The following is a 19,351-nucleotide window of genomic DNA, read 5'->3' as shown; positions in this document are numbered from 1 at the left end:
AAAAGCCTAGAACTTTACACTTGTTAGGGTGTATTAGTATTTGAATTCCAGACTGTTTGGGAGACCTTGAATTAGAAATGATACTCTCATCACGCTTTTTTATAAGAAACAAGTAGGAGTCGCCAATGAGTTTTAGGAAAACTCATAAACCTCGTTCATGATTTTCTTCCATGTAGAGTTCATGGAATAATTAGCACAAATCGTACGTTTACCCATGCCCAAATTGGTCTACATAAACCAGAAATGAGTTTGGGAGCGAGGGTAATAAAATAATGTTCCTTTTAGGGAGGAATCGCTATTCTAGCCCTAGTACGACCTCTACTAGCTATGCGATACCTAAAACTAAGTTAGTTGATTTTATTTATACATGTTAATTTACGTAGGAATTACATTGCAACGTCGTTATTCTTTATTTAATCTAACACGAAGATGGTTTTATTTATCGTCATTGCACTTCCTGTCGAGACAGGAGGCCAAAAGTAGATGTTTACACAAGGCTTCCCCCTCTTCTCCTCTCTGCAGTTCACTTAGCACAAAAATCCCAAAAAATTTGCTCTCCCGCGCCTTCACTCCTCCTCTTTGTCTCACTCATCCTTACCCTCTCTTCTTACTTCTTTAGATTTCGGCCACCATCACCACCACTCAATTCACTTTGTTTTTTTTTTTTTTTTTTTTTTTTTTTTTTTTTTTTTTTTTTTTTTTGCTGTTTCAAGGCTGTTTGTTGGTGGGTAGGGCTCGAGGCTGCTTGCGCGTGGGTTGTGGCTCCTGCTCGAGGCTACTGGTGGTTGATGCACCTAGTTGCTGGTGGTGTTTGTGGGTGCAGTGGGTGGCGGTGAAGTTGTTTAACCAATGGATCTTCCACCTCAAGTGGAGGTGGTATTATGTTTTGCATTTGACCTTGAGTTTGATTTTGTGTGGTCGAAGATCCATTTGGTGGTGGTGGTGCTTGATAAACTCGCCCATAACGAGTTAGATGATCTACTTCATTTGGATTAGTCGTAGGACTCACAAACCAACTTTCTTCTAGAAGCTTTGGATGTGCCTCCATTTCAAGATGTTCCATGAGTTGTGCTTGATGCCATTGTTCATCCAAGGAGTGATTTGATAGGTCTTGTGACTTCCCCAAGAAATGATCCCAATCAAGCGCTCCATTTGTCTTATTTTGTAAACAAGATGGAGGTGGGACGGCGGCATACTTAGAGACATATAAGTCTTGAAATTCGTCGCCCCATAATCCACATACTTTGTTAGTTGCCCCTATGAGTATTGTGGCTAGAGGTTTTTCTATAGGTGTGATATAGTCCAAAGGATTGAACGTACCACTTCCCATATCATCCTCATCAGTATGAAACACCCCTAATGGGATGCATTATTGTTAGGTTTAGGCATGGGAATTCTCCCATCGTCTACTAAATCTTGTATTTGTGCTTTAAGACGTAGCAACGTTCAGTATCGTGCCCAACGCCTCTATGATAAGCACAATAAGCATTACCATCCCATTGATGAAACCTTCTTTCCGGTGGAGTGGGTGGTGTCGGCCCTATTGGCGCAAGTAAGCCTTTTTCACTAAATTTTTCTAATAACTCTTTATAGATTACAGGAAATGGTGTAAATTTTCTTTCCTTTGTCCACCTCCTTCTAGGATCATTATTGTTGTATTGATTTGCATTATTGTATCGCGTGGTGGTCGCAAATACATCAATAGAGGATGATGTATTATCATTCCCCTTTTTGTAGTTATTCTTAGGTTGATGATGATAATGGGGTTTATTTGCTTTCTTTTTATCAAGATCATCTTTAATCCTAGTAGCCAAAGAATAGACCTTTTGAAAAGTGTCTAGAGACCAAGGTAACGTAGATGTTTGTTGTACTTTTCATGATAGTTGTCGATGAATTTTTGTACCAACTCGATTTCAGGTGGCCTTTGGGCAAGGTGGGCCGCCTTTTCTTGCCATCTACCATAGAAAGCAAGGAAACCTTCATCGTCGCCTTGCTTAAGAATTTCTAGCTCACGTAGAGTCAATTTGAACTCTACGTTACTCTCATATTGGGTAATGAAAGGCGAAACTACATATTCCCTTGTTGTTTTAAATTTTGGATCTAACCCATAGTACCACTCTCTCGCGGTAGGGTCTAAAGATAAAGGGAAAGTCAAAGCATAAAGCTTAGGATCAACTCCCTTTAATGCCATGGTGCCAGTAAAACACATTAAGTGGTTTTGTGGATTATTGGTCACCTTAAATATTGGCAAGTCCGTAGCTACGAACTTTTCTGGCAAAGCAAGTCCTGAGGGAGGAGCAAACTTTTCTGCGTCGAAGTACTTGTTCCCCATGGTGGAACGAAGAACAAGCTTCTCTAACGACTTTTCTTTGAAGGATAATTGTTCCATCTTTTGTTGCAAGGCTAGAGCCTCGGCAGTTTTCTTTTTAGCTTTTTCAAGTTTCTTAATTCTTCTTTCCTCGGCCTCTTGAGCCTTTTCTTCTCTTAATCGAGCAATCTCTTCTTGGAGTTGTTCGATGGTTGACATTGTTATTGGACTAGGACTAGTTGTCGAGGGAAGGTGGTTTGAAAGAGGTGGATTACTTGATGATAAACGTAGAATACGAGCACCCGGGAGTCTTCGTTCCCAAGCTTGAGAACCGGCCCTAAAGGAAGTACGAGAGGATAAGTAAATCGATACGCTTGTTTAAAAGGGAAAAAAAAAGAAATGACACAAGATATATTTGAACGAATAACATCACCCTTAAATAATTCTCCGATGAAGGAATTGTTTGAACGAGTCAACTTGTTTTTTGAGAAATCAAATTGACTCGTAACAGTGGGCGCGCGCAAGAGATTGAGCTGCGCGCGGATGTCGCACGCAACCAAATCTCTTGCGCTGATTGGGGTCGCGCAACTTATCAAGTTGCGCGTGCCTGCTCGTAATTTTTTTTAATTCAGGCGCTTTTTTTTTTGTTTTGTCATCATTTTTGTTAGTTACCCTTCAAATATGACTCGAAATTACGAAGAGACTACTTCGTAATTGGGAACCTAGACCAAACTAAAAAAAAAAAAGAAGAAGACTATCCTAACACGTTGCACATAGTCACATAAGAACATAAAGCATATCATAAGCCAAGATTCACGCAATACCATTCTAAGGTCAAAGAGGCTTGGGTGTCCAAAGGTACCATATCTTAAGAAACGATGCACAAATCAATCACTTAACGTGTTGACTCATGACATCGTCCTCCCAACATTTTGTTGGTGATATGGGTGGGATGATTGTTATTGATTTCGGGATAGAAGCCTAGTGTTGACGACCCCTAATCAATGAGTCAATCCCTAATGGTTAAAGTGTGCTATACTTATGCATGAAGAAATGTTGCTTGTTTAGCTCTTACTTTTGCGCAAAAGGAAGATATTATGCGTTCGAGTCTCGCTCTGTAACTATATATTATCCAACTTAATTCTTGTTACAACCCATAAGATACCTAGTGTTGGAAACCTTGGACCATAACTAAGAACTAATCATGTAACCTCTAAGTCCCCAGTGGAGTCGCCACTGTAAGTAGGGTGATCCCATCGTAGGGGGTCCTTCCTTAGATGCCCATGGCCATTTAAAAGCCTAGAACTTTACACTTGTTAGGGTGTATTAGTATTTGAATTCCAGACTGTTTGGGAGACCTTGAATTAGAAATGATACTCTCATCACGCTTTTTTATAAGAAACAAGTAGGAGTCGCCAATGAGTTTTAGGAAAACTCATAAACCTCGTTCATGATTTTCTTCCATGTAGAGTTCATGGAATAATTAGCACAAATCGTACGTTTACCCATGCCCAAATTGGTCTACATAAACCAGAAATGAGTTTGGGAGCGAGGGTAATAAAATAATGTTCCTTTTAGGGAGGAATCGCTATTCTAGCCCTAGTACGACCTCTACTAGCTATGCGATACCTAAAACTAAGTTAGTTGATTTTATTTATACATGTTAATTTACGTAGGAATTACATTGCAACGTCGTTATTCTTTATTTAATCTAACACGAAGATGGTTTTATTTATCGTCATTGCACTTCCTGTCGAGACAGGAGGCCAAAAGTAGATGTTTACACAAGGCTTCCCCCTCTTCTCCTCTCTGCAGTTCACTTAGCACAAAAATCCCAAAAAATTTGCTCTCCCGCGCCTTCACTCCTCCTCTTTGTCTCACTCATCCTTACCCTCTCTTCTTACTTCTTTAGATTTCGGCCACCATCACCACCACTCAATTCACTTTGTTTTTTTTTTTTTTTTTTTTTTTTTTTTTTTTTTTTTTTGCTGTTTCAAGGCTGTTTGTTGGTGGGTAGGGCTCGAGGCTGCTTGCGCGTGGGTTGTGGCTCCTGCTCGAGGCTACTGGTGGTTGATGCACCTAGTTGCTGGTGGTGTTTGTGGGTGCAGTGGGTGGCGGTGAACCGAGCCCAAGCAACACACCATAACTCTCTGTCTCTCACTCCCTCCATTTGTCATCCTCATCCCTCAATCTTTCTCTTTCTCACTCTCAAATTAGGGTGAGTTCTTGCTAAATTTTAGTTTCATATGTATTAATTTGTATTAATTGTTTTTTTATTCCAAAATTTAAAGTTAGGGTTTCAAGTAGTTAACACAATTTTATTTTAATTGTTTTATTATTTGTTTGTATATTCGATAATGTTAATTGTTCCTTTAATTGTTTAGATGTTATATATATATATATGTATATATATATATATATACATATATATATATACATATATATATATATATATATATATATATATATATATATATATATATATATTGAATTTGAGTAGCTTTAAAGTGAAATTTTTTAATAGAATATATATTAATTAACATTTTAGTTTGTTAAATATGGTTAGTAAATTGCAATGTATGAATATAATGGATTTCTATATATATATAAGTAACCTTAGTTTGATTGTAGTTAGGTTAATTTAATTATTAGCACTATAAAAATGAATGAACTTGTGTATTGTTGAATGTCAAATAAATGTAAATTATTGAATGCTTGCATCATCATTTGCCTAGATACCCGTTCCAGTCTTTCTCAATAGGAGAAAGTCTTGAATGGTCCCCGATTGGGACTATTCTTGGACATTTAATCTCATTTAGGTAGTGAATGTATGTCTCTTTTTCGATTTTAAGGAATATCTCGGCTTATCATTTTCTCACCATGTTCTCTAGGTACATATGTAAGTAAGTTATTACCTACATTGTGTACTTGGAGAACTGGGGGAAATGCTGCCGGATTTTCCTTAAAATTGAAAAGTTGACATACATTCACTAGTGAGATTAGACGTTCAAGGATGGGTTAGGTTGGAGTGATAAGGACCTTTTGGGAGCATTCATTTTTACGCAATATGGATGATATATATGCTATGTACTTTGATTGACATAATATATGTTACATTTATACATTGTTTGAAATGTGTTGGTATGTTTAAAGGCAATTTAAAACGTCAATGGATCGCGGTTGGATGTATGGCAGACGTGATACATTGGAATTTTTTAATGGGGTTCAAGATTTTTGCAAGAGTGCTTCACGGTATCAGCTCAGAACGGGTGTCAATTACCTTTATTGTCCTTGTGTCAATTGTAATGTCACAAGGGTTGATAGTGTTGATACCATCATGGATCATGTACAATGTTATGGGTTTAGGCCTCAATATCATGTTTGGGTTTGGCATGGTGAAAAGAGATCGTATAGAGAGAATGTTATTGGCAATGAAACGCATGTTGAAAGTGCCGAGATTCATGTTCAAGAAGAAAATGGGAGTGATGATGGTGGTGATGGAGATGAGACCGAGGATGCTGGTGGTGATCACTTAGATGAGATGATGCGTGATGTTGAAGGTGAATTTGGTGACCGATTTGATGTATTTGAGTCATTACAAGAGGCTGCCAAAAAGCCTTTGTATCCTGGGTCCAAAAAATACACAAAACTCTCAGCCGTGCTTACACTTTTTAACATTAAGTCTAAGAATAATTGGAGTGACACTAGTTTCACTTCTTTGTTGACTGCGTTATGTGATATGTTTTCAAATGGGAATGAACTTCCTAATTCCTACTATTATGCAAAGAAACTCATGTGTCCATTCGATTTGGAGTATAAGAAGATAAATGCATTTCCTAATGATTGTGTTCTGTATCGAAAAGAATATGAAGAGTTGGAGGAGTGTCCACGTTGCGGCAAGTGGAGTTACAAGCGATCAAGCTGCAATGCTGGTATGAAAGGACCTCCTTCCAAGGTGTTGTGGTATCTTCCTATTATTCCAAGGTTAAAGCATCTATTTTCAATACCAAAAGATGTTAAAAACTCGAGATGGCATGCTGAGGGAAGAAAGAAAAATGGTTTTTTGAAGCATCCTGCTGACTCTCCACAATGGAAAAACATCGATATGAAGTTTCGTGCATTTGGTGGTGAAGTTAGAAATTTAAGGCTTGGGTTGTGCACGGACGGTATGAATCCATTTGGCACTCTTAGTACCAAACATAGCACATCACCGGTACTTTTAGTGATTTACAACTTGCCTCCGTGGTTGTGTATGAAATGGAAATACATAATGCTTTCACTTTTGATAACGGGGCCAAGGCAACCTGGAAACGACATCGATGTTTACCTTAAGCCTCTTATTGATGATTTGCGAAAGATGTGGGATGAAGGTGTTACCGTTTTTTATATCCATAAGAACGAGATGTTTCTTTACGTGTTGCCCTTATGTGGACCATCAATGATTTTCCCGCATATGGCAACCTGTCCGGGTACAAGAACAAAGGGCATAAAGCATGTCCTATTTGTATCGATGACATACCAAACGTGTACCTTGATCACTATGGAAAAGATGTGTATGTGAGGACTCGAAGATTTCTTAGGCGTGATCACCCGTATCGTAAGCAGAAAAAGACCTTTAATGGGAAAGTTGAGGAGGGGGTTGCGCCTAGTCCATTGAGTGGAAAGGAGGTTTATGCTAGAATGAAGGGTATACCATGTGTTTTTGGTAAAAAAAAAGAAACCAATTGACCCACACGCTCTCTTTAAAAAGGAATCAATCTTTTGGAAGCTTGAGTACTGGAAAGAACATGATGTTAGACATTGTCTCGTTGTGATGCATATAGAGAAGAATGTTTGTGATACAATTATTGGGACAATTATGAACATTCCTAGAAAAACAAAGGATGGAAAGAGTACGCGATTAGATTTGCAAGCGTGGGGTGTTCGTCCGGAATTGTGGGTTAAAGCAAAGGTAGGGATGGTGAAGGTAAAGGAAAAGGGAACAGAAGATGGTGGACAAAACCGTAAGGGGAAGCGCAAGGAAAAGGCCATGGGTATCACAAAGAAGAAAGGAAGAAAAACGAAGGTTTAGTGCTTGTTTGTATGACATTAAGCTTCCATATGGGTTCTCGTCAAACAGGAAGAGGTTTGTTTCCTTAAATGGAGAATTGAAGTTGACAAGTATGAAATCCCATGATTGTCACATGATGATGCAAGTATTCCTACCGATTGCAATTCGTGGTATTTTACCAAAGCACGTGAGAGAAGTTATTACAAGCCTCTATGGGTTTTTCAATACTATTTGAAGCAAAGTTCTTGATCCCTTTACTTTGATGCTCTTCAGGCCAATGTTGTTGTAACTTTGTGCAAATTTGAGATGTATTTCCCATAGTCACTTTTTGACATAATGGTGCATTTGATTATGCATTTGGTTCGTGAGATTAAGTTGTGCAGTCCAGTCTTTATGAGGTGGTGCTACCCTTTTGAAAGACACATGGGTACACTGCAAGATCAGGTAAGAAATCCAGCCCATCCAGAAGGCAGTATGATACAAGGAATTGTGTCCGAGGAGATTGGGAATTTCGTGGAAGAGTATGTTGCCGTTGCCGAACCTATTGGGCTTCCCACTTCCCGACATGAAGGGAGACTTGATGTTCATGGCACAATCGGTTCAAAAAGGATCTGGGCTGCTCGAGATCAAATCATGCAAGCTCACCTATTTTTGCTACATCATATTACGGAGGTTCACCCATATTTAGAAGAGCATATGGATAGTTTGTGTGTTGAATTTCCATCAAAAGGGGAAAGAGCACTAATGCAGTTGCATAATAAGATGTTTATGAAGTAGTTCCATAATCGTGTGATGCGTCAATTGGATGAGACTGTGTCTGATACAATAAAGTGGCTAGCTGGTCCAAAGGAAGATGTTCATTCATTTGAGGGATATGACATAAATGGGTACACATTCTGGACTGAGAGTCGGGATAAAAAATCCTCATCGACTCAAAATAGTGATGTCACTCTTATGGCTTCATAAAGAGAGTTTGCAAGTGCGAAGGATACATCACCAGTTGACGCACTATTATCATACTACGGATGACTTTAGGAAATATGGGAACTAGATTACCGTGAGTTCAAGGTAGGTCTATTTAAGTGTAAATGGGTTGATAATAATAGGCGTAAGGTGAGAAATGATGACTTCACTCTTGTAGATCTTGGCCACTTACGGGATAGTCTGGAACCATTCATCTTTGCATCTCAAGCTAAGCAAGTGTTCTATGTAACTGACCCATCTGATCCAAAATGGTCCATCGTCCTTGCTGGCAAAAGGAGAATTTTAGGGGTTGGAGAGGTTGAAGACGAGGAAGAATATGATGCATTTGATGATTCTCCCCCTTTCACTGCTCCTACACTTGATGTAGCAACTAATGTAGATTATGATGCTACTTATATTCGATCTGACCACAATGAGGGAATACTCGAATGAGGTACTTTTATAGATGCATGTTTTATTTACTAAATATCTTTCGCTCCTACAACCTTGTTTATTTTAGGAAGTATTTTACTTTTTTGCATTTTCAACGTATAAGCATGTAATATACACTAAATATATGAATTGTTAAGAGGATTATATGTGAATTTGTTATGAAACCAAAGAAGTTGGGTAAGTGTTTGGCTTTTTTGGTGCCTCAGATTTGATTGTCATTATTGATGACTAACAACATGCTTTACTTGTTACTGTAGGAGTGTACATATCAAGGATCCTGATGAGAACCTTCATTATGATGAGGATATGGATGATGAAGATGATGACAAGTTGTATGATATTAATAAGGAGACAGATATGGGGGAACCGGAAGACCAAGCTTATGACGAGTTGCAACATAAGCTTGATGAATATGAGCGTATAGCTGAAAGTGCCCCGCCTATTCAGGATAATGTGGTTTCCGAGTTTGTAGGTTATTCACATTATCAAACTCAAATGCAAAGCCAAGTGAAAACCACCGGTGGTGGAGGAGGGGTAAAGGCACCGGTGAACAGAAATAGTAGGGGTGCAACAAAAGCTTTCAAGAAACCCGTGGTTCCTATGGTGCTTGAGTTTGATGAGCTAGGTCAACCTACTGGCCAATGGCGCGATAAATTTACTAGTCAATTTGGCATACTAACTCGTAAAATACCAATCACACTTGACTGGGCCGGTATACCTTACGAGTTGCTTCAAAAATTTTGGGACGATACAATGGTAAGTATGATGATTTAGGAACACAGCGCATAACCTGCTCACGGGATTAGATTCATAGGGAATAACCCGCACAAAATACGCACGAGCATAACCCGAGGCCTGCAGCCGGCAGCTGCCTGGGCAGCAACCTAGGCTGCTACCTGGGCTAGTGCAGCTGCCTGGACAACAGCTTGGCTGCTGCAGCTTCCTGGGTTATAAAAATACACATTTAAGGTTACCTTATCATCATAAGACCAACTTGCATTGTAGTTGAATTGGGCTAAAGAGAAAGAGGCATTGGAACAGTAAACACAAATGTTTCTCATAAGTAATGGTATTGCCCGAGCAAAAAACTAGTTATTACATACAAAAATAAATAACCTTTTCCGTTCCAAAAAAACAAAAAGTATCCTTTCTTTCTACAAGCTCTTGCTCTACATAAGTCAGCGAACTTCTTGCTCTTGGTAGCGAGTCTTGTGACAAACCTTGGGAAGTAAGATAATTAAGTTCAGCAATGCAATGCAACTCTTCAAAAATGAAATTTGAAACCATATTCGATGAATTATGACCCCGAGGTTGTAGCAATAACAAGCCTTTCGAACTTGTTTACAGCTTGTGAAGTAGTAAAAGTGGTGACAATAGTCTAATAGTGAACTTTCTTCTCAAATCATTGATAAGAATTCAAGGTAAAGTTCTATCTTATTAGGAAAGATGATACAGACGTTTCGACGCCTTTTTAACCTGTAAGTTGGGCACAGTCTGATAAATTAGCATAATGATGAGGAGTTGAAGAGTAGCATACACAACTTCAAACTTAAAAAAACAATTATGCAAGTAAATCAAACCACCATATGACTAATATGAGTGACTGAATTGGCATTACCTCGTCCACCCAATCAATTTTCCATGTAAGGTAAAGAAGCGCAATCGTTTGTGTTACCATTCCACACATCATTCCTATCCATATTCCCTACAACAAAACAAACATATTCGTAAAATACAACAATACATCAACTGATAAAAATTAATACTACCTCTGTCTTTTATTAATTGCTATGTTTTTATTTTGACATGATTCAAATAATCTACTTTGATTATCTTTTGTGGCATCATGTTAGATTCCTCTTAGTGTGAATTTTATTAAAATTAAATTTTCTTATTAATTTTTGGTCATGGGTATATTAATGGTTGAAGTTAAGCAGTGGCTAAAGAATTTTTACAAAAGTAAAAACAGATATAGTGTTGCATATACTAAAACAAGTGTATGGTTTATTTCACTCACAATTGAACAATTACAAGATCAATGGAACAAATCCTAGAAAACAACTTTTTGTAAAATTGTGTCATATTCTTAACTATGAGGGGTTAAGACAATAAGAAACTGTTTCCGGACCAAGGGAGTAACATAATGGCTAGTAATTTCGAACTTTTTGGTGGCAAATATATACTGGTATTTATATACTTCAATAGTTCAATGTGTTTCTCAATACAACAAAGAGACAATCTAGGAACTGCTATCAGTTTATCATCAAAGAATGACACTCTATGTTCAGTCCACTGTTTTCGTCAGAGAAAAAAAAAAAATTAGTCTCAGACAATTTTGATAAGAAATAGTGTAATTTGTTACTTGATTTTATCTAATTTCCATCCATAGTATTCACAGTTATAAGAAGGATTGGGAGTTTCTTACTTTAACCTCCATATGAGCAGCATATGCCAGTAGAACTCCAATCGGGATCCCGATGACATAATATGAACATACATTAACAATTGCAACCACTCCTTGTGATCCACAGCCAATTGCAACTCCTGTGTGGAAACAACTCTTTGAGATATAATATAAACTAGTAGAATACCTAAATATTTGCTAAATTACCTAAATATTCAATTGCAACCATAGCTTTTACCAAATAAAAAGAACAGGTGCAATGTTCCAAAACTTTCTACTTTAACTATGTAATTACACTAAGTTTGAATCAAGACAACTGAACAAAGTAAGGGCTAGGCAATATGAGCTTAAGATGTATGATGTTCGGACTCTTCATTACAGTTCACATGTTCATGTAGGATGCTTGACAGTCCAACTGGGCATGAACACTTCGATTTTGCAAAAAGAAGGATATTAATAACTTCCTATCACATAGATGACAAAGAGAGTACATGTTTTTGTATCCATGTTGAAGCTTTGGGCACTCATAACATGTCCTCATGTCTTAAAAGTTTTTTACATTGGATTCTTGAAATACAAAATTAGGACAGTCGAATTTTATGCCTAAGCATCATAACAGTCCAAACTGATAGAAATGAAGAAATTTATCACAAAAACACGAGGCAAGAATGGCAAACAACATCTAGATTGATGTTAAGCAGTGGTAATGACAGTATTACTTACCTGATAGTACTGGTCCAACATTGTTTAGTAGAATCGAAAATGCAAGGGGGACAGAAAGGTCAGACACGGCTTTTGCAACTTCTTCACTGCTTGTAAACAAGTATGAAATTTGATGGCCAAATGCCAAACATAAAATCCAAAAGAATATGCCAATAATAACTGAGGTGTACAAGATCACGTCAACTGAAAATTTCGCTGCCTTGCCATTTCCTCTTCCTAGTTCATTTGAAACCCGGACACTACACAGAGAATTAAATGCAGTGAGTAATGTTCATCCTATGGCATAAGCCAAGAAAAGTTAGTATGAGGCTTACCATACAGCACCCAGAAAGCCAAGGCATATCATGAGTTCCCATGTACTCACATTTAAGCTGTAAAAAATTTATTCAGTTAGATTGAATTCTGCAGAGTGAGGAAAGGAAAATCAAAAAGGAAAGCGATAATTCTATTCAGAATCCTTACCAAATTGAGAAGGCAGAAATGGCAACTGTTGCATATTTCATGTATCCTGCTAATAGAACTAAAATAGCATTGTACCACACCTGGATGCTATGGAAGATATAGAACAAAGATCCAATTAGCACAATGTAAAAAACAGTTCTTCGGTGAGAATCCCATTACAGAATAGATTAAGGGGGCAAGTAGAGGAAGCGGTATATGAGAACTGCAAGATCGTTTATTTTCATTCAGGTTTAAAATGGTTCAAGTCGATGTCTTCAAAATTTTCTCTGTGCATATCAAAGAAGTAGTCTTACAGTTGGTACATCACTAAATGCAAAGTTTATGATATGTTGAATACCATTACACATTTTTAGACAGCAACTAATCTCAAATTAGTCATATATGAAATCTCATGAAAGTTCATACGAATAAAAAATGGTAGCAAACCACTATGATGGCTATTTGAACGATTTATGAACAAACACCATTATAATTTTCTTTCAACTGTTTATGATCAAGCACCAATACCAATATTAAGGTAAGATGATCACGAAAGCTTGAAATTTGATTATAGTCATTACATCCTTATTCTGGGTTAAAATCTGGAGTTTCATTGTTAATTGATTATACAAATATTCCACTAAAATTTGTGTGAGTGAGAAATGTTTAGTGTAGGGAGAGAAATTTTACCAGAGCATTACACCTGAAGAAGTTGAGGACTTCAGGACAGGCATAAGACCAGTGAATGCAGCTTTATCGAATCCTCTCCATGTAAGTGGACACCAACCTCCAAATATGTAAACAACCTCACCAAGCACCTTCACCGCAAATGCAATGATCAGGGCAATCATTACCCCAGGAAGCCCCCAATCCATTATGTACACAAATATCCATGACAGTAGGGCATGAACAAAAAACAATATCCCAAACAGCCATGTAACCACCATATTCTTATTTTGTGCTTGCAAATACATCTGCATAGTCATGCCAAAAACATTGAGATACATAATGGGAATGAACCACAAAGATATGCTTCCAGCAGCCACAGCAATATCCTCTTCTTGTCCGAGAAGTCTTAGGAGAGGTGTAGCGAAAATGTAGAATGGCACCATCATTGTTGCTACTGCAGTATTTACAATCCATGATCTTTGTAAGTGCACTCCCATCATGTCATATTGTTTGGCTCCAAAGGATTCTCCACAAAGAGTCTCTGTAACACTTGCCATGCCTAGCTGAAGAAAAACCAAAATGATAAAAAATTTAATGCTCGCAAGGGCTGTAATGCATTGCACCTAGAATAGTGATTTTATTTAGTAAGAAGTTATATCTATGACTAGCTCATATTAAATATTATGTCTTCAGAGTTCAGCCTTCCGATTGATTTTGAAGTAAACACTAACAAAGTTGACACTGAGGCCGTTTCTTTCACCCCAAAAAAAAACTCGAAAAACAGAAATTCTACAAAGTTCAGATAAAGACCGAACAGTTGAGATAAGGAAATCCATCAAGTTCATTGCACAACTAAGTTTATGCAACTTCAAATCAACAAGTTCAGATAACGAAAATTTAAGAGAAAATAACTGAAAAGAATGGTTGAAACTCAGAAGCCAACATTAACCTCAGATCAGTCTTAAAAAATGACATGAAGAATAACAAACCCAAACTCCTGAGCAACATGATTATAGAGGAATTTTCTTTTAACAATAAGCATCATAAAACACATAAACATAGTTCCTATCACATTGCATACAAGAACAATACTAGTACAATATGCAAACTAATATTGATGCACAATGATAATAAGAAGCAAAGGGATACAGGAGATTAATTACCAAGATACCATTGGCAAAGCGCACTAGTATAGTTTGTACAAGAGCATAAGCAGCAAGATCCACTTCTCTAATATGCCCAAATGAAGCTTGTGAAACCACATAAGCTCCATACGTCGTTACACGACACACCATTGCAGGGAATGCAATTGCCCATACTCGTTTCGATTCTTCCCAAACTCTTTGCTTAAAGTGATCAACCATTTCATCTTCACATACAATTAGCCTTGCTTCAGGACCCGAGTCCATCCTCTGCATACAACAGATTTTGCCCTTGCAAACTTAAAAGATGGAGGGATGAGAAGCTAACTCAAAAGCAAAAGGATCTATCTGTCAATTTAAAAGGGTCTTCTGATCTTCAACTTTTTGTTTTACTAGTATATATACCTGTTGATTCATCAACCACAAAGTTCAGAAATCAAAAGCAGTAGTTTACCTCATTTAGCATTAGACCACCACTCCGACCCTTTTTGGTAAGCAGCACTAAATAGTGATAATGATAATGAATTTATATGTACAAGTAAGGTCGATGATAACGACTTACTTTATATTAAAATAAAACCCGTATTCGATTTCTCCACAAGAGTTTTTCCTTAAATAATTACACACCAGTCATTACTATTACCAAATGTGCCGGCTCATTTCTGACAATCAATCATAGGATATTTTTTTTTTTTTATTGCAGTTTAATGAAAACAATTGAATTAGATCTGAAAAAGTGCTAAAGTTAAGTTTAATCTGCCAACTTGATTCCTCTAAACTCTAAAGTTCTTTGATATGATTTATAATAAACAACTAAATAACACATAATGTTCCAAAACACAAGTCAAAGGTTAACACTTGCACTTCATGAACTAACATAAATCTTTTTTTTTTTTTTTATCATAAAAAAATAAAAAAAATCTTTTTTTATCATAAAAAAATAAAATAAAATAAAAATAACTATAAAGGGAAAAATTTGTGTCAAAAACTATAAAAGGAAAATAACGCACGCACTGACGCATACATCATACTACCTACAAAAAATGGAGTCAATAAAAAAATGTCTTCTGAAGTAATTGAAAAGACAATATCGCATGTCCAAAAAAAAACAATATCCAATAAAGAAGGAAAAGTGAAAAAAAAAGAGGAAATTTTTACATTTAAAGAATTGAAGTTACCAAAACCTCGAAAGGAAGTTGATACATGCGGCTGTTGACGCCACAAAAGTCAACTGCATATCTGCTCTCAAAGGATTTGAAGTTACCAATTTTATTATAAGGCTGTAATTTTGTGGATGTTTTTAAGATGGTCACTAAATTAAAAATTGTGATTGGGTTTTGTTATTGGGTCATCAAAATATAACATTTGTTTCTATGAATTCAATCTCATTTACCTTTTTCATGCAGATATTTATGACCAATCAATCTTAAAGTTTGCTCATTCTTTTCCATTGAAATTTTTCATGACAGGGATTTAGTTTTGAAAAGGGGTGGCATGAAGTTGATTTAGAATATGTTGAGAGATAAGGTCTTTGACTATATCAAAGTATGAAACTCGATTTAGAATGATTTGAGAAACACACCAATGTGCTTTACAAGGGGGAATATTTGAAAGAGTATGATGAACTAGAGGTGAGACTTCAATAGTTCAATCCAATAGTGATATTTGAAGGGTTTTAGGTACTCTAAGCGGAATTTCATGAATCACATTCATACGCACCTAAACAGGATCTCATGCATATACAAATAAAGATCACATAATAGTTTAGAATTAACCTTTGAAGCGTGAATCCTCTTAGCAATCTTCTTCTCTACCGGAGATAAAGAGCCTCAATTGCAACTCCTCTATTTGGTCCACCGGATTGAATCAACACTCCACCAATACTAGTTGGACGGGAAAAACCTTTCACCTTTCTTGGAGTTGAGAACCAATTTTTGGAGAGAAAATATTGAGAGAAAACTTACGTTGTTTTTCAGAAAACTGAATACTCTATATTTTTATTATCCCTGACTAATTAATATATAATCATATTATTATTAATTAGGTTAGGGTTTTCTCTCCCCTTTCCCTTTTTTGGCCGGTCACCCTAGGCCCACTTTGGGCTTCGGGTTTCTTTATTGATCCAATCCTAATTTGTGACCTTGTAGGATCCATTTAGGCGGGTTTCGGGTTTGTTACTTACTAACCCAAAGTTCTATAGCATTCTCTAGCAAGATGTATAGACGACCCAAATAAACGAATTATTGTCTCCATAATACGATCCATAATTATATTAAGTAATTGCACTAAAGTCGAGGACACATTTCCTTCAATCTCCCACTTGTCCGAGACAAGTATGCAATATTCAAATTCCTTAAGTCTCTTAGCGTCTAATTTGATAGTATGATCACATCTCTATGCTATCCATACTAGCGTTCAAATTATTTCTTGAAATCCGAGTTTGAATTGCTAAGCAAATGATCATCTTATGATCCATTTGAGCACGACCATGCATTTTCAATTCTTACTCTTCAAGAGGCCAAGACACCCATCCCATCTAACATAGGAGGAACTATTCAATCTTGTGGCAACCAAAACTCCCACTCAACTTTTAGCACAACCTGAGTGTCGCCTTTATAGTCCCCTTTTACGGCATGACGTTTGACAACATCAAGGTTACACTAATCATTGAATTGAGTAGTGTTCCGCTCATGTCTAAGGAATCCACTAATATAATTTGCGAAGTTTTAGAACTTCTAAGTAGGTTTGTTCGATCATGTATCGACTATACATATCCATATGATTGACTAAACATCTCCATGTTTCCATAGCGCATGAAACAGCACTATCAATCGATCTTATATGCTAATCCTTTTATTGAGTCATTTATGTCCAAATTAACAACTCAGATTAGGAACTTAAATATTTTATGAATTCAGTTCACTTATGGGGTTTCATTCATGAAATCACGTATTTGACAAGCCCATTAAATTCAATAAATATATTGGAGATTTTATTTAATACTAAACCAAAATTAAATACGATGAAAAATTTCATACTATATAAACATAAAACATGAAAATCATGTCTTCAAATTGTAACAAGTTTCTCTAAATAAAAAACAATTTAAAGCCATTCTAACACTTGCTTCAACCCTACAGCCCTAGCGTGACGTTCATGCTTGGGTTGAGGGAGAGGTTTAGTGAGTGGATCAGCAACATTCTCATCCGTGTGAACTTTGCAGATCTTGACATCATTCCTGTCTACAATCTCGCGAGTGAGGTAACACTTCCTCATTACATGCTTGGATTTGTCGTTTGATCTTGGTTCTTTTGCTTGCGCAATAGCTCCATTATTATCACAAAATAACTCAATTCCTTCTAGAACACTAGGTACGATGCCTAGCTCTGTTAGGAACTTCTTTATCCAAACAGCTTCCTTAGCTGCTTCAACCGCCGCTAAATATTCTGATTCTGTCGTAGAGTCTGCTACAGTGCCTTGCTTTGAACTCTTCCAGCTCACTGCTGCTCCATTCAGACAAAAGATGTACCCTGATTGCGAGCGGTAATCATCTCTGTCGGTCTGGAAACTTGCATCAGTGTAACCTTTAACAACCAACTCATCTACTCCTCCATAGACCAAAAACATTCCTTTAGTCCTTCTCAAGTACTTTAGGATGTTCTTAGCCGCAGTCCACTGTGCTTCACCTGGATTTGCTTGGAATTTGCTACATAAGCTCAGAGCAAATGCAACATCTGGTCGAGTGCATATCATGGCATACATAATAGAACCTATAGCCAAGGCGTAAGGTATGCTACTCATTCACTTCAACTCGTCAGGCTCCGATGGGCACTGACTCTTGCTAAGTGAAATTCCATGTGACATGGGAATGAATCCTCTCTTAGAGTTTTCCATATTGAACCTTGCAAGAACCTTATCAATATAAGTCTCTTGGCTCAGTCCAAGCATCCTTCGAGACCTATCTCTATGGATTTTGATTCCCAAAATGTACTCAGCTTCTCCAAGGTCTTTCATGGAAAAACAACTTCTCAACCATTCCTTGACTGACTCAAGCATTGGTATGTCATTTCCTATGAGTAGTATGTCATCTACATACAAAAACAAGAATACTAAGCTACTCCCACTAAATTTCTTATAGGCACAAGATTCTTCTTCACTCTTGAGAAAACCAAACTGTTTGATTGCCTCATCAAATCGAAGATTCCAGCTCCGAGACGCTTGCTTCAATCCATAAATGGATCTCTGAAGCTTGCAAACTCTTTTGGGATTTTCTGGATCCTCAAAACCCTCAAGTTGTGTCATTTACACATCCTCCATCAAGAACCCATTCAAGAAGGCGGTTTTGACATCCATCTGCCAAATTTCATAATTGTAATGTGCAGCAATCGCCAAAAGTATCCGAATTGACTTAATCTTTGCCACTGGAGAAAAGGTTTCATCTTAGTATATACCATGTATTTGTTTGAATTCTTTTGCAACCAGTCTTGCTTTATAGATATAGACATTTCCATTCTTGTCTGTTTTTATTTTGAACACCCACTTGCATCCAATAGGTTTAACCCCATCAGGCAAGTCGACTAGGGTCCAAACTTTGTTCTCAGACATGGAGTCCATTTCAGATTTCATGGCCTCAAGCCATTTCTCAGAGTCTGGGCTCGTCAAAGCTTGTTTGTAGGTAGTAGGTTCATGTAGACACCCATTTGTGTCTCCTCAAAACCAAACCCAGTGATGAGTGCCTTTCACGTCAGATCATAATCGAATGAAACGAAAGTGTGGAAAGGTCTAGTGTTGCGGAAAGTTTTATTTCTTTTCTCTTCTCTTCTCTTTGTTTTTGAAAACTTTATTTTAAGAAAACAGCCAATCTAGTTTTTTTGGTCCATGATATGGGTCCAATAGTGGTGTAGTTTGATGGGGCTTGCAAAGACATTTCCAACGATATATTATAAGCCCAATTCCGATGAATATTGAGGAAGTTATGGCCAATTTACTAAACTCGGCCCTGTTTGAGTTTTAAGTACGGCCCAATGATCTAGGGGAGGGTCTAATATGATTTATCATTCCTAATGTAATTAGGAATGGTTTTGGTCTTCTAGAACATTCTAGAAGGTTTTATCATTCTTAATTCAATTAGGATTCTTTAGAGTTTTTATTAGATCAAATAGCATTTTCGACTGAAATTATATTATTTTATCTTCCAG

General features: G+C 37.1%; 1 protein-coding gene across 1 annotated transcript; it reads right to left on the bottom strand.

The window, feature by feature from the left end:
• Positions 1 to 9,815: 9,815 nt before the first annotated feature.
• LOC110700036 (protein DETOXIFICATION 24-like) lies at positions 9,816 to 15,061 on the bottom strand. Its single transcript, XM_021877527.1, has 9 exons — positions 14,608 to 15,061; positions 14,175 to 14,423; positions 13,033 to 13,574; positions 12,364 to 12,450; positions 12,216 to 12,272; positions 11,902 to 12,140; positions 11,200 to 11,318; positions 10,393 to 10,479; positions 9,816 to 10,250 (listed from the first exon to the last, which is right to left on the bottom strand). Exons 1-9 carry the CDS (start codon positions 14,617 to 14,619, stop codon positions 10,212 to 10,214), a joined length of 1,431 nt encoding a protein of 476 aa, XP_021733219.1. The 5' UTR covers positions 14,620 to 15,061; the 3' UTR covers positions 9,816 to 10,211.
• Positions 15,062 to 19,351: the final 4,290 nt, after the last annotated feature.

This window comes from Chenopodium quinoa, unplaced genomic scaffold (genome assembly GCF_001683475.1).
Source record: "Chenopodium quinoa cultivar QQ74 unplaced genomic scaffold, ASM168347v1, whole genome shotgun sequence".
NCBI lineage: Eukaryota > Viridiplantae > Streptophyta > Magnoliopsida > Caryophyllales > Amaranthaceae > Chenopodium > Chenopodium quinoa.
Note: the sequence above shows the minus strand (reverse complement) of the source record. Positions and strands in the feature narration are given on the sequence as shown.